Source organism: Trachypithecus francoisi, unplaced genomic scaffold (assembly GCF_009764315.1).
Source record: "Trachypithecus francoisi isolate TF-2019V2 unplaced genomic scaffold, Tfra_2.0 Lachesis_group13, whole genome shotgun sequence".
NCBI lineage: Eukaryota > Metazoa > Chordata > Mammalia > Primates > Cercopithecidae > Trachypithecus > Trachypithecus francoisi.
In genome coordinates, this window is record NW_022681458.1 from 672,007 (window position 1) to 693,145 (window position 21,139).

Genomic DNA, 21,139 nt, shown 5'->3' on the forward strand with positions numbered 1-21,139 from the left:
TGTGTTGTTTGCATCCTGTATACATTTTCCAGTCCCACAACCTGTGTTACCAAGAGAGTTGGGTCAGTCTCACCCTTTAACCTTGGATATATCAATTTCTCCTAGTAACCTTCAGTTTTTACTTTATATGTTTTGCAGCTATGTTATTAGATACATGTAATCAGAGTTACTGAATTTTTAAATTCTTGACCTTCTCTGTTCTTAATAATGACTTTTATGCTACAGTCTGTGTTATATGAAAATAACATAACCAACTTTCATATGGTTAGTATTTGCTTGGAGTACTTCTTCCATCTCTGTATTTCAGCCTGTATGTCTGTATGGTTTAGGACTGTTGCATGGCTTGTAGCTGCTCTTAGAGTTGGTCAGTTTAGTCTGTTAACACTTGCTTAGATTACTGATGGGTTTGAATTCATTCCTCTCGTCACTTTTGTTCTTTACCTTGCTTTTTCATTGTTTGTTTTACTTCTCTTGCCTCCTATTCTTTTTTCTTGTTTTCTCTCTTTTAACAATTATTGATACAGTATAATGTAACCAGTAATAATGTACATCATAATAATACCGCTGAACCTACCACCTAATCCAAGATCTAGAACATTGCCAATAACTTCCATTTGAATAAGAGTTTAGTTTGAATGTTAAAAACTCTTTGTTTTTCCTAGATTGTCTTTAAATTTTTACATTCATTCTCAACAAGGGCTAGCTTCTCCCCAAATAGTAAGAATCTTGAAACCTTGCAACTTCATAACCCCCTTCCACCTTATATATTATTGCTGCCTAAGCATTTTAATTCTCTTTTATTTTATTTTGTACTTACATATCCTGCCTATGTACCTATCTATAATTTAATTCCCTTCAAATTTTATTGTTGATCTCAGTATAGGGTCAATGCTTGTTTCACTTTGTCTAGGTTGCTGGTTTATCAGTATTCCTTCTTTCTGGTCTCTTTGGCTTTCATTTTCTTGCTGAAATATGTCCTTTAGTAGGTCTTTCAGCCTGGATCTGTTGGTAGTAGTTGCTTTATCTTTGAATATGTCTATTTTATTCTCATTCTTAAATGAAAAAGAATTCTTAAATAATTCCAAATTGACAGTTATTTCTTTCATCATAATTTTTATATAGCCATCATCCTCTGGTATGTATTGTTTTAGGTGGTCTGCCCTTGGTCTCATAGTATTCTTTGTAAGTAACCTGTCTTTTCTCTCTAGTTGCTTTTGAGGTCTGCTCTTGTCTGTGGTGCTCTGAGGTTACACTGTAGTGTGTTTTGATTTGGATTAGTTTAAATCATCCTGCCAGACACCTTCTCTCTATTTTTTGGGATGAGGGAAGAATGTTATATCATTAAATCTTAGAATTTTCTCAACTATTTTAAAAAATGCTTCTTCTCTGTTCTTTGGATTTTTTTCTTGTTCTTTTTTTTGGAACTGCAGTTATAGACATATGTTAGAGTTTTTTATTCCATAGTTCTTAGCTCTTTCATTCGTTCCATCTCTTGCTTTTTTTCTAAAATGCCCCCTTTATGTCTCTCATGCTTTTTTATAGTCTCAATCTTACAGTTCTGTCTCCTGAAGTTCTTGAGTCTAATCCTACTTCTAATCTATCCTTCCTTCTTTTTGAGCTTTGGGCTTTTAGCCTCTCTACCATTTGGGTTGATCTGTGGGTATCATGTTTAGCCTGGTGTGAGGTTTGTTCTTTCCTGAGGGGGATTGCTTTCTGTTTTAATATCTCAGTTTGGGCTAGGGGTTCTTGGACAAATGGGGTTGGTTGTAGAGTCCGAGTCCATTGTCCCTACAGCTCAAGAGATGCTTTACCTGCCAGCTCAGGATAGTCAGAGAAAGCATCCTGTAGTCCCCTCGACACGAGTGGGCTTTTCTTCTTTTTTTGATCTACCTAATTTCTGCTGAGGGTGTAGTCCTTTTGGGGATCATTACTTTATAGAATAGGAGGGTGTCTCTTCTCACCTCCTACCTTGAGCAGACCCAACCTTCTTCCCTTTGAGGGCTGAAAACTCAAATGTCACAGACAGATGTTCACACTTCATTTGGTCTGAATATTGCTAGCCTTGGAATTTCTAAAATTGGCTTCTACGAACTATTTATTAGTTTCAATGCGCTAAGCCTGCTGGAAGGAAATGCTGGTTGTGAGCATGAGGGAAGCATTCTGGATGGTTATTAGCACAAAGTCAACATTTGATTTTATAGTATCTTCTGCTAACAGTGTTTTAACAACTAACTCTTTATGGTGTCTTGTATACTAGGTGCTGTGTCTCTGCTGACTTCCTAGCTTTCTTGGAAGTTCCTTGACAGTGGACCGCATCCCTACCCCTTATTCTTTCTCCATCTCCCTCTGCAGTGCTGAGCCCTCAAAAACAAAACAGCAGCAAAAAACACACTTGCACTAGTTGCTGATTGGTTAATCCCCACGGAAAGGTTACCAACAAACCACAGCAGTGACACAGAGGGAATGCCTATTTCCACATCCAGGGAGGCCCACCTGCCCAGTTCCATGCTGCTGACTTAGAGCACGGCTTTGCTAATGATATCCTTGGCTCCTTCTCCGCCTCAAGCCGCAGATGTTCTCTGCCTTCTGTGATTCTGCTCCCCTCCCTTGGTGGTGTCATGAAGTGCACTGGTGTTTCTGCTAGCTCCTGGGCTTCTCCCCTGACCTCGCACACACAGTTGCCTGCTGGACATCCCCACCTGCCCAGTCAGACATCACACCCCCTATCCATCCAGTCTTCCTTGAATTTTCCCCACCTAAGTGAGGGCACCTCTTCCCAGTCGCTCAGGCCAAGAACCTGTGCCTTTCTTAACTTCTTTCTGGTTAATAAGGAATTTCTTGGTGCCACTTTCCGAATATATTCCAAATCTGGCCATTTATTTCATTCATTATGCCCAACATATACAAGCCATTGTCATCTTTAGACTGAATTATAGTGGGCCTCCCCTGCCCTCCCCTCCCCTGCCACTCTCCACTTAGTGTGAGTGTTCCACGAAAAAACACGTCTGATCTTGCCTTCTGCTGCTGGCAGCCCCCACCCAGCTCCCACCATTCTCAACAGCACCCATGGCCCGGCTGCAGGCTGTGTTGACCTGACCCCATTCCCTGGGTAAGGCTGGGTGTGCCCCTGCCTCTTGCCCTATGTGGGACGGTCTTGTCCCCAGATACCTGTAGCTGATCCTGTGCCCTGTGCAGGATTCTGCTCACCTGCGACTTTGCTCCAGAGGTTCAGACTGACATCTCTACAGATTGCTCGACTCCCCTTAAACCTTTAAAAGAAACAGTGGCAGTTATCACTTAGTAAACACAATGGATGCAGAAGTGACAAGTCCTTCCCGGAGGGTGGAGACCCCCTGAGAGTAGGGATTCCGTTCTGCCCAGTCCTCCGTGTCCACCATGGGCTCAGAGGCCACACACCGGTTCTTTTGCGTGTATGCACCTACGTAGAGATGGAGCCGTAAGTAATGCATGCTTTAAAGGAAGGGGGTTTTATATTGTGGGGGGAGATGAAGTTGATTGGCAAGGAATCGGGTGGAGATAGTTTATGAAAGTGAGGGACATAAGGAACGGACACGTGGGAATGAGGGAATGAAAGTCCGGAGCCGTCTGGGAGCCTCACTGCGCTGTAGGACCTCGTGCTGGTGGGGCCATCCGTTTACGATGGTGATGGGCATCCTTTGAGGTTTGTCTTCTGTGATTTTGGGGAGGTGGGCGGTACTGGTGACATCTGCTTCCAGAGCAGCCGTCCTTCCTGCTCCCTTTCTGGTCTTCGGTGGTTTCCGCTCGAGTTCTTGCGGGGCGCGCTCCCTCTGCTTTCTGGAGGTGATTAATTTCCCAACTCCTCAGCACCACCTTCCCCACCCGAAAAAAGGATGCAGAACCACGCCTGGAGTTGGGTGGGCCTCCCGGGTGCTGGGCGGCCCGGGGCAGCGGGGACCCCGGCGGCGGGGCGGGCGGGGCGCTGACGTGTCCAGGCGGGATTGGGCCGCCGCCCTATATAGCAGCCGGGGCCCGGGCGCCGCGCCTCGGAGCGTCCCGGCTTCTCCCGCGCGGCGGGCGAGCAAGCGAGCGGCAGGACCGGCGGGCGGGGGCCCACGAGTGAGCGCGCGGCACGGGGCTGGGGAGGACCGGGCGGCGGGGTGGGCGGGCTCAGGGGGCTGCCGACGTGGAGGCCGCGGAGGGGGAGGGGCCTGGGTGCCGCGGCCCCCACCCGAGCCCCAGGATGAGGCCCCCGCCCGCCCGCGGGTGTCCTGCTTACCGCGCGTGGCGGTGCCGGGCCGGGCCCGGGCCCGGCTCTGAGTCTCCTCTGCGCGTGGCCGTGGCGCGAAGGAGCGCGCACAAACTTTCCCAAGTCCCGTGGCGCCGCTGGGGCGTTCTTGGCCGCAAGCTGGGCTCCCCCGCCTCCTCCCTGGGCTTCGGTGGGGCACCCCCGGGCCGTGGCCGCACAGCGGGGGAGGGGCGGCCGACCTGCGCCCAGGTCGCTGACGTTGGCGGGGCCGGCCCTCCCCTCCCCCGCTCCCCGCGGGGGCGCCCCCTCCCCCAGCTCGGGCTGCTCTGGCCGGCGGAGGCTCCGTGTGCAGCCAGGGTGGCGGTTCCTGGGAGGCCAGCGGGGTCCTTCTCCCCAGGTGGCGGCGGGGCAGGGGTCTGGGCGCAGGCCGGGCGGCGGGGTCCCCGCAGCACCTTCACCTGCCGCGCGGGGCCCGCACCCGTCTACGTGTTCGGGGTGGAGAAAGCTGCTCTCCTTGGGCCTGGAGTGCAACTTGGACATGCCCCAGGGTCGTGGATGAAAAATACATTACGGAAAAATACCGAATTTGGATGAAAGGCTGGGAGGCCGAGGGGGTTGCTGTCCCTTTAAGCCTGTCCCCGCCCGCAGGCCCTCGTGGCCTGTGGGAGGGCCGTGCTGAGGTGGCATCTGCGAAAGTTCCTCCATGCAGGATGGGTGCCGACTTCCAGAACTTGGTGAGAAGTGCAGAGCCTGCCTTCTGCTCGCCGGTCGCCTGTGGCCTCTCCTAGATTTCGATCTTGTGATCTTTGAGTGGATCAGGATTTTATTTTCCCATTCTGAACTTTGGTTTGTGGTCTTGAGCAATTTTACTTTTGGAAGATAAGTCTGGATTTCAGCCGGAGGTTTTTTGATGCCCTCCGTACCCGGTCCTGTCTAGTGCTTTCAAGCATTTGCGGGTCTCATTAACTGAGGCTGAAATGAAATTCTTCCTGGAGTATTACTGATAATTATCTTTGAAGACTGCTGCCCATTGACTATGTAGTTGGCAAAACTTATGACAAAGGAATCAACTAAATTACTTCCGCGTTTAAAAGCAAAAAAGTAGAACCCTTCATGTGAAGCCTTTTCTGTTGCTGGGAGAAACCTGTTAAACTTGTGCTAAACTCGTAAGCACCAGGTTTCCCACGTAACACACAGCTCTGTCATGACTCCACGTTTTGCTCTACACGTGTGAGGGCGGAAAGGGGTCTTGCTTCCTGCCCTTCTTCGTTTAGTTCTAGTTCTGTTTGCTGAAAGGTAAATTCTGAGATGTGACTTTTTTTGCTGTGAACATTTACACTCTGGGAAACAAAATTAAAAGTCCAGGTTCAGGATAGTTTGAAGTTTACATTCGGTGGACCTGGACAGTGGTTGATCCGAGCTTCCTACGGGAAAAGTAGTTGAGAGAGGCAGAATCACAAAGGGACTGGGGCCATGTGGGAGGGAGGGACTGAAGGAGACAGGAGACAGGGCTCTCCTACCAGAAGGAGCCTTGGAGGAGAGTGGACTTGTTCTCCATGGCCAGAAAGGGGAAAGAAGTTGTAGATTTTGTCATAATGAGGTGGAACGTTTACAGCCATGCAGGGGTGACCCGGGCCCTGAGAAGGCCATGAATTTCCTGTCTCTGGTGGTATTAAGTAATTGGATTAGAATAATATCTGAGGTTCTTTTCAATCCTGATTTGAGCAGTATTGTTAGATCCAGTGAGAATCTGAGATACCAGATATTTAACCTCTGTTCTTTGGTAACTAGGCCTGCCCAAGGTACCCTGGGAACTTCAGATAGCAAGTGGAGTTGGCTGGGTGGAGAGCACACTCATCCTGGCGCTGTCTTGGGGCTGCTGGAAGATCCACCTGGAACAGGATTAAACCCTCATGGGTGTTGTCTGTGAAGGCAGGAGCCGGTATCAGGGCATAGCAGTGCGGGGTGGACATGGAGCTGTAGGGGCAGCTTCTTAGGTACTGCTTTGTTGAACCGGAGGCAGGTGGACCCCTGGGCTGCACCTCACTGGATTGGGAGCACAGAAGGAGAAAGAGACGGACTTTTAAGAAAATCTCACCCCGAATTTCAGGTGGGGACAGGGTCTGCATTTACATGTGGGTCATCAAATGCTTGCTTAGAACACATTCTTCAAAAACAGGGTTTTGAGTTGTTTAGATGATACCAGAACCCTAAATGTTAAATGTGTCTCTAGTTGTGAACCATTCGTTAGGAGCTCTGACAAACTGCCGTTTGGAATCTGGAGGCTAGGGACCCAGTATCGCCCGTCAAACCAGTCTGGAGTTTTCCGGAGGTCTACCTTCTGCCTTACCTGGCTGCCTGAGGGTCTGTGCTCGCCTGAGGAACACGAGAGGCTCTGCTCCAGGGTCTCCCTCAGACACAGGAGTAGGTTCCCTTATGTTGAGACTCCTTTCAGTATAGGGTCCGGCTGGACTTGGCTTCTGAAGGGTGTGTGCATGGTCTCAGAAGAGACTGACACTAGGTACACAGTGGGGATTGGCTCCTCACAGCTCTGTGCTGGAGACTCGGTGTGAGCTGACATGGACGGAACTGCATTTTGCAGACTTCTAGTGTGGCTGTCACTGGGGCACTGGAGACTTGCCCAGAACCTGGCTTGATAAGGGGGTGGGTATCTGGATTTAAGAAGTGACATTGGAGCCCGGGACAACCTTGAATGAGAGACCATGCCAGGTGGATAGTCAGCAAGCAAGAGTGGGAGGGCAGAGGGTGGATACAGGAGACCAGAGGCAAGTGTCATTGGATACCTGTTGGGGCACCTTAGCCTAGAGTGCCCTGCCCCATTTTGCTCCCAGACTGGCCAGACACTTGGAATCTCAAGGAGCGCTTGCCAAGTTGTAAATGTGCTACTGTGACACTTTGGAGAAATTTTCTTACTTTAATCTTTAAAACTTGCAAACTAGAATTTTTTGGTGATGCTTTTAAATGGAATACTCTTGATCAGTTTGTCCCACCTTTCCCCTTCAGTCTTGGGGTACATCTGTGTGTCTGGTGCATCTGGGGCCCCATAGTGTCTCTGGTTAGTGGCAGGTTCCCTGTGTGGCTCAAGCCCTGTGTTTAGAGTTTTTTAAAAACTCATAACCAAGATTAGAATCCGGAAATACCACCAGCCCACATCCTCTGCTGGAAGGGCGAGACCCTTTTAATCCAGTCTACTGGATGCACCCCCGTTGCCATGAACCGCCTTCTCAGCTCCAGACCCACATGTCTTATGGGCAGGACTGTTGTCAGGGTATTAGTAGTAGTCTCCAGTTGAGTGGGGCGTTCCTGTTACTGTCATTGCTTTTCCCATTTTAGACACATGCCTCACTCCCGTCAGCAGTTCCACCTTTTCATGGTTGAGGAGCACATGTGGTCGCCAGCCTCCCCTCTCCAGAGTCCCCTAAGGCGAGGTGACTCACCCTCCTACTTCACAGAGTTCTTGGTCCTCCCCAGACAGCCTTTGAAGGTTCCTTTCAATCCTGCGATTTTATGACCTGGTTTCTAAATCCCCAGTGGATTAGAAAGAACTGAAGGACTTTTACAGGATAACAGCAAGAAGAACAAAGTAACTGCAAAATATACAGAGAATTCTTGAAGACAGTAGCTCTTGGTCACCATAAGCACTGCAGAGCCCCTGAGGTCCACGTTGTGTTGTAGGTCAGAGCCCAGCACAACAGCCCTTCTTCTGGTTCAGTCGTCTCGTGGTTATGTTGGGTACAGGAAAGGTGATCCAACCATGCAAGAGAACACCAATAGTTTTGTGAGGATTTTACTTCAAAATGGTTCAGTTTAGAAGTTTGGCACTTAAAGGATCACTCCCTCAGTCCCTGGAATAGTTGTCCTCTGCAAGTTGGAGCTGGTTCAGGTTTTATTGTAATATGTTTTGTTTCAAGCTAATGGTTTTTTTTTCTTCCGAGAAACTTGCCTGAATATTGGTGTTAGTAACCAAAACATAAGTAATATCTTGACCTTTTCTGATTGGGAGGTAAAAAGATGTGGGTTGTAAAATGTAGATAAGTAACTTTTCTCTGGTTTCCTCTCTCTTCTCTCCCACTTCCTATCCCATACCAGCAAAAGCTGGCAGGCTGACAGAGGCGGCCTCAGGACGGACTTTCTGGCTACCGACCGTTTTGCTGGTAAGTTTGCTGTCTGAAGACTTCCTGTCCCTGGGCTGTGTGTGGGACCTGGGAGCACAGGGATGCGTATTTTCTTAGTCCTGTGTGTACCTTCTTTCTTTATATTGCACCTTCAAGTTTCTCGTGGTTCGCCAGAGATGTCTCCATAGCTTCACCTCCCAGCAGGAGCCATCTATAGACATGTGCCCCTTAGATGTGCCATCTGGCTTCCATCTGTTTTTAATCTTTTATTTCTTAAATGTGAATTATGTTTATTCAGTATTATCTGAATTGGGGTCTTGCTTCTCTTTAGGATTGCAGGCCTTTTCTTGAACTTGGGGAGAGGTCTTAATTATATTATAAAAATTAGGCAAAATTCAGTCCTTATTACTTGGCCTTGTTGTGCCAGTAAGTGATGCTTAATTGTGTAAAGAAAATGGGTTCTTACTCACCGTAGTAGTTGGGAGCTCACCTGGAATTGGGGAGAGGGAGGGAGAGGAAGCTAACACTCCTACCTCAGAATGCTGAATGTACCCCAGTTTTCAAATAAGGGAGCTGTGGCTTTCAGAGCCCATATCCTACTGAGCACTGTGGCTGTGTTAATCTGAGAAACTCTGTGCCCTTGGGCCAGGTTCCCTCTGCTGCGTGAGTGAGTGCTGTGCGAGTGAGTGCTGTGCGAGTGCTGTCCCACACCTGGGAAACAGAATGGAGGAGAATAACCAGTCAGTGTGGATCAAGGGCATTTAGCGCCATTTGTGGGTCTGTTACTGTTGCTAAAAAGCACTGAGGCTGCTTTTTCCTGTCACGCAGCTACCACTTATAACCACCTGGTTAAGTTGAGATTTGGAGGTGGTTTAGTTTGGGGCCTGGATGCACCTCACAGAGAGAGACTGGCTGACTTTTTGTAGCAACTGTCATGATGCATTTTGTAAGCATGAAGAGGTGTGGTGAGCAAACCGACAGTAACCAGGGCCGCTGTTAGGAGGGTGATCCTGCTATTGATCTGTGCCTGGAGCCTGGGTCAGGCAGGTGGCAGGTTCCATGATCCCCCTACCCCTGCAGTTAGGGGTGGTGCAGACTGTGTCTCTGTGGCTCCTGGGGTGGAGAAATGGATGCAGACTGCCCTTAAGTGGAGAAGGAGCTCCTCCATTACAGGTGACTTTTGAGGGAACAGTTAACCAGCTGTATTTCTTCAACTTTCTTAAAACATGAGTTGTTTTTTTTTTTTTTTTTAAGTTGATTATCATTAGTTAATTTTATGTGTGACCCAAGATAATTCTTGCATTGTGGCCCAGGGAAGACAAAAGATTGGCCACCTCTGTTCTAGGACCTCCTTTACTTGGATTTTTCCCCCCTTTTTATCACTTGGTGAGAGTTTGGATATCAGCTTACATCAGAAGTTGTGAGGAAAATAAAAAGGTATAGTTTGCTGGTAAAAAAGAGAATAAAATGTTTGCAGAAACTCTGAAGTTAACAATCTCATAGATAATTGAGGGTTGTACTTTGACTTCTGATTTATTCTTCTTTGCTTTAGTGGTTTTCCCGGATTGTGTGTAGGTGTGAGATCAACCATGAGTTCCGTGGCAGTTCTGACCCAAGAGAGTTTCGCTGAACACCGAAGTGGGCTGGTTCCGCAACAAATCAAAGGTGACAGCCCTTTTATGTGCTCTTCCTGGTAATGTCTAAGGCATTGCTCCCTCTAAAGCCTTTACCAAATCCCATGCCTTTTCTAGAAGTGCCTTTTGGCCCTGTGAGTGATTGTAGGGCAGGGAGGACCCACCATCTTGTGCACTGTTTTTGCATTGCCCTGTGTGCAGGAGCAATTGGCCGGGCATGAGGAAATGAATCAGATACAGTGAGATTTAAAATGTGGACATCTTTCTGGAAAACCAGCGAATTTGACCATGGGTAATTAATGCAGTTCTTTTCAAAACTGCTTTTTCCTAATTGCAGTGAACTAAAATCTGGGCTGTGAAGCATCCCAGAGCATTGGTTAAGCCTGCCTTGAGAATGAAGGCTGGACCCTGGCTTCGGAGTTCTCGAACGCCACTGGCTGGGACTAAGAGCAGCACTGTACAGTAGAATAGACTACAAGCCACGTGTACAGTTTTTAGGATTCTCTAGTACTTATTAACAGGGAACAGGTGAAATTAATTTTGATATTTTCCTGCAATATGTCTAATACGTTGTCGTTTCAGCCTATCTAATGTTAAAAAAAAGGAAAAACCATTGATATTTGAGATTATTTCTCTCAAAGTCTGATGTGTGTTTACAACGGCGGGACGTTTCCTTCCATTTGAATATGAAATTTTCATCCAAAATCCTTGACCTGTGTTTAGATGTTATAAAATCTTCATTTGAAAGAGCAGGTTGTTCCAAACACGGTTAAAAGTTTTCCAGTAACTAAATTGCGTATTAGTTATTAAAATTAATTAAAATATAAAATTCCCTTTTCCTTAATCACACTAGCCACATTTCACAGGCTCATTTCTAGTGGCTGCTGTGTTGGGTGTTGGAACCCCAGAGCTGCTTTGTTCTGGGGGCTTGGGATCTTCGTACCAGAGCCAGCTTCCCTGGGAAGTCTGTGTCTCCCTTTCTAGAGCGGGAGGACAGCGCTGAAAGAATGCACCCGCCTGTCATGTCAGCACTGTCGGGTAGGAGCATGCAGCTTGGAAGGTGACGGGCCTGGACTCGGGCATGAGCCTGTCTGATTCCAGAGGTCATCCCCCTGTCCTCTGTCACATCCATTCATGGTGTATTTCATTGGGCCTTGATATTGCCAAGACACCGTGCTCAGCCCTGGGGATTTGGGGTTATCCAAAACAGTCACACCCTTGATTTCATGGAGATTGTGGCCAATGGCACAAAAACATGAACAAATAGGGCACTATGGAAGATGGAAGTGATAATCAGGGAACCTGATTTCCACAAGCCTTGCTGTCCTCTGCCTTGGGCAGGGACAATTCCCACGGCAGCCTTTTTTCTTTTCTTTTTTTTCTTTGAGACGGAGTTTTGCTCTTGTTGCCCAGGCTAGAATGCAGTGGTGCGATCTAGGCTCACTGCAACCTCTGCCTCCCGGGTTCAAGCGATTCTCCTGCCTCAGCCTCCTGAGTAGCTGGGATTACAGGCATGTGCCACCACGCCCGGCTAATTTGTATTATTAGTAGAGACAGGGTTTCTCCATGTTGGTCAGGCTGATCTCGAACTCCTGACCTCAGGTGATCTGCCCACCTCAGCCTCCCAAAGTGCTGGGATTGCAGGTGTGAGCCACCGTGCCTGGCCTCCACGGCAATCATTTTTAACCTTGTATGTTACAGTGGAAAATCAGAGTTTGCTTCAAAGGCAAGTCTCACAGGTGGTGCTGGGTAGGAGGACCATTGTTTTGCAAATGTAAGGGTCTGCTTTGTGTCTGGCATTGTCGTAGTTGTGATTTTTTAAAGTATGTTATTAGACTCTAGAGGACTTAAAAATTGACGTAACAAGGCTTGCTTTCATGGGGCTCACCCCGTTGGGGGAGTGGGGCTCACTGTGTCTGAGCTGATGTTTACTGGGGAGGCCATGTGGATCGGGGGTAGGTTCACTGTTCCAGTCTCTGACCTCCTTGAGCACTCACACTCCGGGTGCTGGGCCTGGCGACCTCCTGGGGCCTTTTCACTATGGATTAGGAGAGAGGGGGAGGGAGTTGTCCCTGGAGCACTTGGTGTTTCTGGTCTGTCTGTTTTTAAGCACTAAACCCTTAAAAGTGTTTTTCATGTAATGCTAAGACTAGTGCTTCCTCTTAATCTGTGTTGGCTGGCCCAGTTGCCACTCTAAATTCAGAAGAGGAAAGCGACCCTCCAACCTACAAGGATGCCTTCCCTCCACTTCCTGAGAAAGCTGCTTGCCTGGAAAGTGCCCAGGAACCTGCTGGAGCCTGGGGAAACAAGATCCGGCCCATCAAGGCTTCTGTCATCACTCAGGTAGAAACACCATTCTTTCTTTCTTTTAAAAATTTTATCATGCAACATGTCCATGTCAATGTTTTAATTTTTTTTGTTTTGTTTTGTTTCTGAGACAGAGTCTTGCTCTGTCACCCAGGCTGGAGTGCAGTGGCGCGATCTTGGCTCACTGCAAGCTCTGCCTCCCAGGTTCACGCCGTTCTCCTGCCTCAACCTCCCAAGTAGCTCGGACTACAGGCATGAGCCCACCACGACACCCGGCTAATTTTTGTATTTTTAGTAGAGACAGGGTTTCACTGTGTTAACCAGAGTGGTCTCGATCTCCTGACCTCATGATCCGCCCTCTTCGGCCTCCCAAAGTGCTGGGATTACAGGCATGAGCCACCGCACCCAGCCAATTTTTAAAATATTTAAAAATTAATTGCTGTTCTTTCTTTTTTTTTTTTTTTTTTGAGACGGAGTCTCGCTCTGTCACCCAGGCTGGAGTGCAGTGGCCGGATCTCAGCTCACTGCAAGCTCCGCCTCCCGGGCTCATGCCATTCTCCTGCCTCAGCCTCCCGAGTAGCTGGGACTACAGGCGCCTGCCACCTCGCCCGGCTAGTTTTTTGTAGTTTTTAGTAGAGATGGGGTTTCACCATGTTAGCCAGGATGGTCTCGATCTCCTGACCTCGTGATCCGCCCGTCTCGGCCTCCCAAAGTGCTGGGATTACAGGCTTGAGCCACCGCGCCCGGCCTGCTGTTCTTTCTTAACCTATCCTTCCAAGCATAGAGTTTCTGAACATTCAAGATTGAGAATGCTTTGAGTAGCTAAAGGGAGAAGGCCTTCACGTTAAATCACCCCCCACCCCAGAGATGTTTCTGTTGACCACTTGTCTCGTGTGCACCCTGGATACTAGCACTCAGCAGGACTGGCACATGGTCGGTTTGCAGGCAGTGTTTGTCAGATGAGTGGGTCCTGTTTTCTGTTCTCTATTCATCATCCCACTTTCTTGAAGCGGTTAACCAGTTTCCTGGTTTTCTTTGGCTTCACTAGCCCTTCTCTCTGCTACCTGAATTTGAGATGTTGGTGAGTTTCAAAACTTTTATATAAACTGATATCTTCTGGTCATGGTGGAAAATTATCATCTCTCTGCCAGCGTCGTCCCTGAAATTTAGGCTCATAAACAGCTGCATCCCAGTCCTTCCATTTTCACCTGTCTGCTCTCTTGTTAGTGGTTTTGTTAAATGTACCGCTGTCTACTTGGTGACTGTGGTCTCAAACCAGGGTAGATGATTCCTCCTGCTTCTATGTTGTCCCTCCTCAGTTCTTCTCCATAAAGCAATAGGAGGGACCCTGCGCCATCAAGCAGAATATGCCTCCTGCTGAAACTCTGTATTGACTTTTACTACGGGGTGGGATGGGTGATCCTCTGAACTGTGCCCCTCTGGTGTGCTCATCAGGTGCCCCATCCACCTCCTCGGCTTTCCTGCCTATACACCCGTAGTTCCCTCACCTCTTAGCATAGATAGCTGCCTCGTGCTTCAGGAAGGTGTTTCCTGGCCGTCCCCAGGCTCCACCTCCCACGTTCTCTTAAACTCTCTTCCCCCTGTTGATTTCATCACAGCACTTGCTAGCTGCCTCATTCATTTGTGCAGCCGATGTAGTTATCTCCTCCTTAGGATGCCAGCTCTTGACCTTGGCACTTTCTCCGTGTCTTTCAGCTGTTTTATCCCAGGGCTTCGAGCAGTGTCTGTGGGCAGGGTGGGGCTACTTTGTGAGTGGATGGTGATGAACACATGTTCTTTACTCCCTGTCTGTTGGCTTTCTTTTAATCTCTTAACCTTCCCTGTTTTCATCTTTTTTGAACAGGTGTTCCATGTACCCCTGGAGGAGAGAAAATATAAGGATATGAACCAATTTGGAGAAGGTGAACAAGCAAAAATCTGCCTTGAGATCATGCAGAGAACCGGTGCTCACTTGGAGCTGTCTTTGGCCAAAGACCAAGGCCTCTCCATCATGGTGTCAGGAAAGCTGGATGCTGTCATGAAAGCTCGGAAGGACATTGTTGCTAGACTGCAGACTCAGGTGGGTAGCCTGAGGCCTACTTCTCCCCAGTGACTGTGTACCAGTTCCATTACTCGGCTCCTGATGCAGGCTAGAACTTCACTGGACCCTTCTACCAATGGGACAGTTCAATCTTTTGGAGGTGGGACAGCAACATTCAGAGTCCTCTGGTATTTTTAGTGGAAAAAACTCACTAAACTAATAGTAGAACTGGGACACTTACCATTTTTGCTCTTTGAGTGAATGAACTTGAAAGTAATAATAATTTTTTTTGTTTTAAGAGACAAAGTCTCACTTTGTTGTCCAGGCTTTTGTGCAGTGGCACTTCACAGGTGTGGTTACAGTACACTGTGGCCTCGAGCTCCTGGGCTCAGGCAGTCCTCCATCGAGCCTCCCAGTTAGCTGGGATTACAGGCACACCACCACATCTGGCCAAACTGAAAATTAGAAGCTTGTCCCAGAGTTTGAGACACTTAAAAGAAACTGGGCTTGCTGAGTGGTGAAGATGGTGGTCCCCATTGCTTTGCTGGTGTGTTCATTAACTACATGTTAATAGGCCCCAGATTTAGGAGATTACAAGTTCAAATTATATTTTAAGCCACTTTCCTAGTCTTTGGCAGTCCCAGTACTTGGACTTTATTGAATAACATTTGTAATAAGCAAATCTCTGATGCATTTCTCCCTAACTGGCAGCACTTAAAGACCAAGAAAAATGTAAACAATCTTATTAAAATGTTGCATGATTGCTGTTGTACTGCATAGGCTTATTTAGGAATGGGGGTTCTTCCCATCTGCTGCTGAGTCTCCTTGATCTTGTGGGAGCTGGATCTGGAGTGTTAGGAAGGTGAAAGTGTTGCTTGTAATTGTCCAGCATTGTGGCCAGTGCATAATAGGCTCTGAAAGTTTTGCTAGTGTCTGCCAGTCAGTGGATATTTGAGCCTCTGTTTTGTAATGAACACTGCAGGGGAAAGAAAGGGCCACTTCACTGAATATATGGATCAGAATGAAGACATTCACCCCTGATACTCTCTCCTATTCCTCGATTATCATAAAACAAATCCCAGATACATTATTGTGCCTTACTTCAGAGATTCCCATGTTTTTATGTATACATATGTATAGTCATTCTGCTCTTAACTCATGTAATCATATTGATAGTGGTTTCTTAATATTATACCTGTGTTTAACCCAGTCTGTGTTGGACTTTCCTCACCATCTCAAAGATATTTCTTCCAGTTGGTCTGTTCAAGTCGTTGTCCAAACAAGGTCCCAGTATTGTATTTGATTATAGAGTCCTAAGTCTCTTCTCATTCTTTAACGTGCTTACTCCCTCCTACCCACCCCCCCCCCCCGTTTTTTTTTTTTGAGACAGGATCTCACTTTGTTGCCCGGGCTGGAGTGCAGTGGTGCAGACACAGCTCACAGCAGCCTTGACCTCCTGGGCTCAAGTGATCCTCCAGACTCAGCTCTTCAAGTAGTTGAGACTGCAGGCATGCACCATCAGGCCTGGCTTTTTTTTTTTTTTTTTTTTTTTTTTGGCAGGTACGAGTTTTCACCATGTTGCCCAGGCTGGTCTCGAACCCCTAGGCTCAAATGATCCACCCACTTCAGCCTCCCAAAGTGTTGGAATTACAGGCATGAGCCACCATGCCCAGCCAGTCCTCCCTTTTTTTAATGCCATTGATTATTGGGGACTGTGGGTGTTTGGTTTGTTCTGCTAGTCACTGATTATTTTTGGTGAACTGGTATTAGATCTCTAGGGGCTTGGTTACTTCCACAGTCAGCTTGTTTGGCAAGAAGACCCTGTAGGTGGTGCTTAGTCCGTGCTGTGATAGCTGGTTGTTCTGCTTGTACTGATTTTGAGATTGATCAGTAGGCTCGGGTCTGGGTCTTCCCTTGTAAAGTTCCCTATCAGTGGTTTGTGTAATCGTTTTACTGTCAATTGGTGGTTACTGCCCAGATTCGTTAAGCGTTGCAAATTATGCTTTTCTAATTCTCTCCCTGCTCATACATTAGTTGATAATTCTTGTAAAGATTTTTTCTTTATCAACATTTAAGTGGGAAGTGCCAGATAAATAATTGATTCTTTGGCACTCCAGCGACTGCAGTGTTGATCAGTGACTCTTTTAGTGTCGTCATGAACTCAGGCACTGTCCGCCATTCTTCATGCTGGAGATGCTTCATCTTTGGCCAGTGGGTCCCCTCCTTTCAGTTTTGTTCCCTGCAGCTTTCTGTCATGACCCATTAATATCAATCACTTCTGGCCAGGTGTGGTGGCTCATGCCTATAATCCCCAGCACTTTGGGAGGCTGAGGCGGGCAGATCACCTCAGGTCAGGAGTTCGAGACCAGCCTGGCCAATATGGCGAAACCCCATCGCTACTAAAAATACAAAAAAAAAATTAGCCAGGCATGGTGGTGCACGCCTGTAATCCCAGCTACTTAGGAGACTGAGGCAGGAGAATCACTTGAACCCGGGAGGCAGAGGTTGCAGTGAGCGGAGATCGCGCCACTGCATTCCAGCCTGGGCGACTGAGCAAGACTCTGCCTCAAAAATAAATAAATAAATAACTTCTTAATTTCTAACACAGAAAGATACCTCAGGCTAATCTTACATATTTCCTTCCACAGACCTTGAGTCGGCTATTTCTCTATGAACTCTGAACCTTTTGAGTAGGAAATTGCAGTTGGAAACTCCAGTCTCCATAGGTGGACATGGCGACTAGGTTGTCAAGAGCTTCTAGGCTTTTTCAGAAGACAGAGCTAGGAAAATTGTGCTTTTAAGAAAGGAAAATCAGGCGGTGGCTCTCACACCTGTAATCCTAGCACTTTGGGAGGCCGAGGTGAGCAGATTGCATGAGCCCGGGAATCTGAGACCAGCCTGGGCAACATGGCCAGACCCTATCTCTACAAAAAATAGCTGGGCGTGGTGGCGCTCCCCTGTAATCCCAGCTACTTAGAAGTCTGAGGAGAAAGGATTGTTTGAGCCTGGGAGGTGGAGGCTTCCGTGAGCGGTGTGTGCACCACCGCAACCCAGCTTGGGTGACAGAGTGAGAGTAAACAAGCAAGTTTATATTTTCTTCTGTTGCTTGTAAATGTGTTCTTACATTTCAGTTTCTGATCTATTTGGAATTTATTGCAAATAGGGTTGAGGCACTGATCAAGTTTCACCTTTTTCCATATGGCTTTCGAGTTGTCAGCACTATTTTTTTGTTGTTGTTTTGTTTTAACACAGGGTCTCAGCCTGCCACATAAGCTGAAGTGCGTGATCACGGCTCACCAGAGCCACAACCTCCTAGGCTCAGGCAGTCCTCCTGCCTCCGCCACCTCAGTATCTGGGACCACAGGCACATGTCACCATGGCCAGCTAATTTTGTTTTGTTTTTTTTTTTTTCCTTTTTGAGACAGAGTCTTGCTCTGTCACCCAGGCTGGAGTGCACCAATCTCGGCTCACTACCAGCTCCGCTTCCCGGGTTCACGCCATTGTCTTGCCTCAGCCTCCCGAGTAGCTGGGACTACAGGCGCCCGCCACCACGCCCAGCTAATTTTTGTATTTTTAGTAGAGACGGACTTTAACCATGTTAGCCAGGATGGTCTTGATCTCTTGACCTCATGATCCGCCCTCCTCAGCCTCCCAAAGTGCTGGGATTACAGGTATGAGCCACTGTGCCTGGCCTCGGCCAGCTAATTTTTAAAATTTTTGTAGAAGTGAGGTCTCACCATGTTGTCCAGGCTGATCTTGGACTCCTAGGCTCAAACAGTCCTCTCACCTCAGCCTCCCGGAGTGCTGGGATTACAGGCGTGCCATCACCATCTTGAAAAGACATTTTGCTCCAGTGGGCTTGAGTGGCTGCTTTTATCATGTCCTAGGTGTTTATATTAACTTAGGTCTGTTTCTGGGTTTTCAGTTCAGAGCAGCAGGTCTGTCTTTCCATATACTGAGATTTCCTGTTAATGATAATGATTTCATGTTTAATGTCTAGGACCACTGTTAACACCTCTACCCTGCACTATTCTTTTTCAGGGTTTTCTGGTTTATTTTTGTTTGTTCTGTGTTACAACCTTTATAATCAGCTGTTTGAAATTGTATGAATATTTCAAAGTTAATTGGGATAACTGCCATCTACTTAAACCTTCTTGTAGCTCTTTTAAGGAGTGTTTTCTAAGTTCTAATGCACATACTTCGCCTTGTGTTGGGCTTTTTGTCTAGCTATTTTCTTGTCCTTTTTTTCTTTTGTCCTTTTTTCTATTAGAAACACATCTTTTGGCCAGGCGCAGTGGCTCACACCTGCAATCCCAGCACTTTGGGAGGCCGAGGTGGGCGGATCACGAGGTCAGGAGTTCGAGACCATCCTGGCCAACATGGTGAAACCTTGTCTCTACTAAAAATACAAAAATTAGCCAGGCGTGGTGGCATGCGCCTGTAGTCCCAGCTACTCGGGAGGCTGAGGCAGGAGAATCCCTTGAATCTGGGAGGCGGAGGTTACAGTGAGCCAAGATCACGCCATTGCACTCCAGCCTGGCGACAGAGCGAGACTCCGTCTCAAAAAAAAAAAAAAAAACGCATCTCTGTCATTACATCTTCCAAGTAGTTGTTGTTTGTGGAAGTTAATGTTGTTAACTTCTGGATTTCAGTCTTTTCTCCCTGCTATAAATAGAATTTAACCCAGCAGTTTTTTCAGGGTTTCTGGATATGCAGTCATGCTTCTTCCTGTCCAGCTTCTGTGGATGTTAACTGTTGCCTCCCTTTGTGGGTGTATATTCCAGTGGATGTTTAGTAGTGCAGATACACTTGAACTTACGCTAGGCTGGGAGTCAGGGCAATCTTCCCCAAGCATGTGATGTTTAAGCTCACACTGTTCTAATGATGGGTTGGGGCTGGTGGGCAAGAATAAGCAAAGATGGTGTTTCTGCCAGAATGTCTTGGAAAAATATGCTCCTTCAGATCCTACCAATATTCTTGTTTTCCTTGATTCTCTTCTTGCTGTAGGCCTCAGCAACTGTTGCCATTCCCAAAGAACACCATCGCTTTGTTATTGGCAAAAATGGAGAGAAACTGCAAGACTTGGAGCTAAAAACTGCAACCAAAATCCAGATCCCACGCCCAGATGACCCCAGCAATCAGATCAAGATCACCGGCACCAAAGAGGGCATCGAGAAAGCTCGCCACGAAGTCTTACTCATCTCTGCCGAGCAGGTGAGGCGTGTGTGAGTGCCTCGTGCCCCTGCCTACCTCCTTGTGCAGACCGCACTCCCTCATGGGTTGCCGTGTCCAGTGTGGAGGTAAAGGCATAAGGTGGTGGGGGGTAGAGGGCTTGACTCCAACCCTGAGAAGCCCTGTCTGTCCCCAGTTTGTTTTCAGAGACCTGTTCTCATCAGGTCATCCCTTCCTTTACAGGACAAACGTGCTGTGGAGAGGCTAGAAGTAGAAAAGGCATTCCACCCCTTCATCGCTGGGCCGTATAACAGACTGGTCGGCGAGATCATGCAAGAGACAGGGACACGCATCAACATCCCCCCACCCAGCGTGAACCGGACAGAGATTGTCTTCACTGGAGAGAAGGAGCAGTTGGCTCAGGCTGTGGCTCGCATCAAGAAGATTTATGAGGAGAAGGTACATGATTTAGAGGAGGCAAATCCCCATGAGCAGGAATAGAAGCTAGGATTTGGGTCTGGGGATTCAGTTAAGGCCTGGCTCAGCCCCTTATCTTTTTGTCCTTGATGAAGATGCTTATTGTCTCTATACTAGAGTGGCCCGTGTAAGATCGGTGCCCGCCCCTCCCTTGCTGTTGAGCATCTGCAGGCCAGTTGTCCTTGCCGTCCTGGGCCTATGGCTGTGCTGACAGGCTGCCAGCTGGGCTGCCCCAGGTCAGACGCACAGCCCAGACTTGTTCACGTCTTAGATTAAGTTGTTAGCTCCGCTTAGTGAACTCTGAGATCTGAAACAGGTTCCTTAATTGAGGGAAAGGATTGGGTGTTTTGCAGTGTTCAAGGACAAGGTTATCAGCCGGCGGGTGACTAGACTGGGGAACATCCAGTCTTGAGCAGTGAAGTTGGTGGGGATTGGCTAGTCCTGATCACTGTTGTTCACTTCTTGGGATCAGCATCTGTAGTCTGGGCCGCTTTGGCTTGCTTTCTGCAGCAGTGGCCGTGCCCACCTGCCCACTTCCCACACCTTTCCCTTTGACTGCCCCTTATGGTGCTCTTATTTAGAAAAAGAAAACTACAACCATCGCAGTGGAAGTGAAGAAATCCCAGCACAAGTATGTCATCGGGCCCAAGGGCAATTCATTGCAGGAGATCCTCGAGAGAACTGGAGTTTCCGTTGAGATCCCGCCCTCAGACAGCATCTCTGAGACTGTAATACTTCGAGGCGAACCTGAAAAGTTAGGTCAGGCGTTGACTGAAGTCTATGCCAAGGTAACTGCCTCTGAGCATGAAATGTGTCTCCTTTGAGTGGAGTCTGTGGGGCCTTCATGGATGAGCTCTCGATTTGTAAATCCTGGGGCCTGAACACAGTGCAGGTGCCTAGGTTTGGGGAGTGCGCGTCTCTGAGCCCCAGGTGAGCAGCCTGGCTTTCACTGACGTGACCTTGAGCTCTGCAAACCCATGGCTGTTTTCCCGTTTTCTTAGGCCAATAGCTTCACTGTCTCCTCTGTCGCCGCCCCTTCCTGGCTTCACCGTTTCATCATTGGCAAGAAAGGGCAGAACCTGGCCAAAATCACTCAGCAGATGCCAAAGGTAAGGACGCGTTTTTCACCTGTTGTATTGAATTT

The 21,139-nt window shown here is 47.8% G+C and overlaps 2 protein-coding genes across 5 annotated transcripts in view; one reads left to right on the plus strand and one right to left on the minus strand.

Moving 5' to 3' along the window:
• The window catches only part of HDLBP (high density lipoprotein binding protein), an 88,318-nt gene that overhangs the window by 40,492 nt on the left and 26,687 nt on the right, over positions 1–21,139 (plus strand). For 2 of the 4 annotated variants that reach the window (XM_033229487.1, XM_033229489.1), the window contains exons 2-9: positions 8,339–8,403; positions 9,917–10,029; positions 12,184–12,341; positions 14,170–14,385; positions 19,354–19,560; positions 19,762–19,977; positions 20,577–20,783; positions 20,997–21,104. In XM_033229487.1, the coding sequence (XP_033085378.1) occupies positions 9,954–10,029; positions 12,184–12,341; positions 14,170–14,385; positions 19,354–19,560; positions 19,762–19,977; positions 20,577–20,783; positions 20,997–21,104 (1,188 nt within the window). In that variant the 5' untranslated portion in view covers positions 8,339–8,403; positions 9,917–9,953. Of the gene's footprint in view, positions 1–3,977; positions 4,099–4,912; positions 4,963–8,338; positions 8,404–9,916; positions 10,030–12,183; positions 12,342–14,169; positions 14,386–19,353; positions 19,561–19,761; positions 19,978–20,576; positions 20,784–20,996; positions 21,105–21,139 lie in introns of those variants that run through there. The other 2 variants (XM_033229488.1, XM_033229490.1) reach the window with 2 other exon arrangements.
• Positions 3,528–4,768, minus strand: LOC117095218 (potassium/sodium hyperpolarization-activated cyclic nucleotide-gated channel 2). Its single transcript, XM_033231970.1, has 2 exons — positions 4,259–4,768; positions 3,528–3,852 (listed from the first exon to the last, which is right to left on the minus strand). The coding sequence occupies exons 1-2, from the start codon at positions 4,766–4,768 to the stop codon at positions 3,616–3,618; spliced, it is 747 nt and encodes a 248-aa protein (XP_033087861.1). The 3' UTR covers positions 3,528–3,615.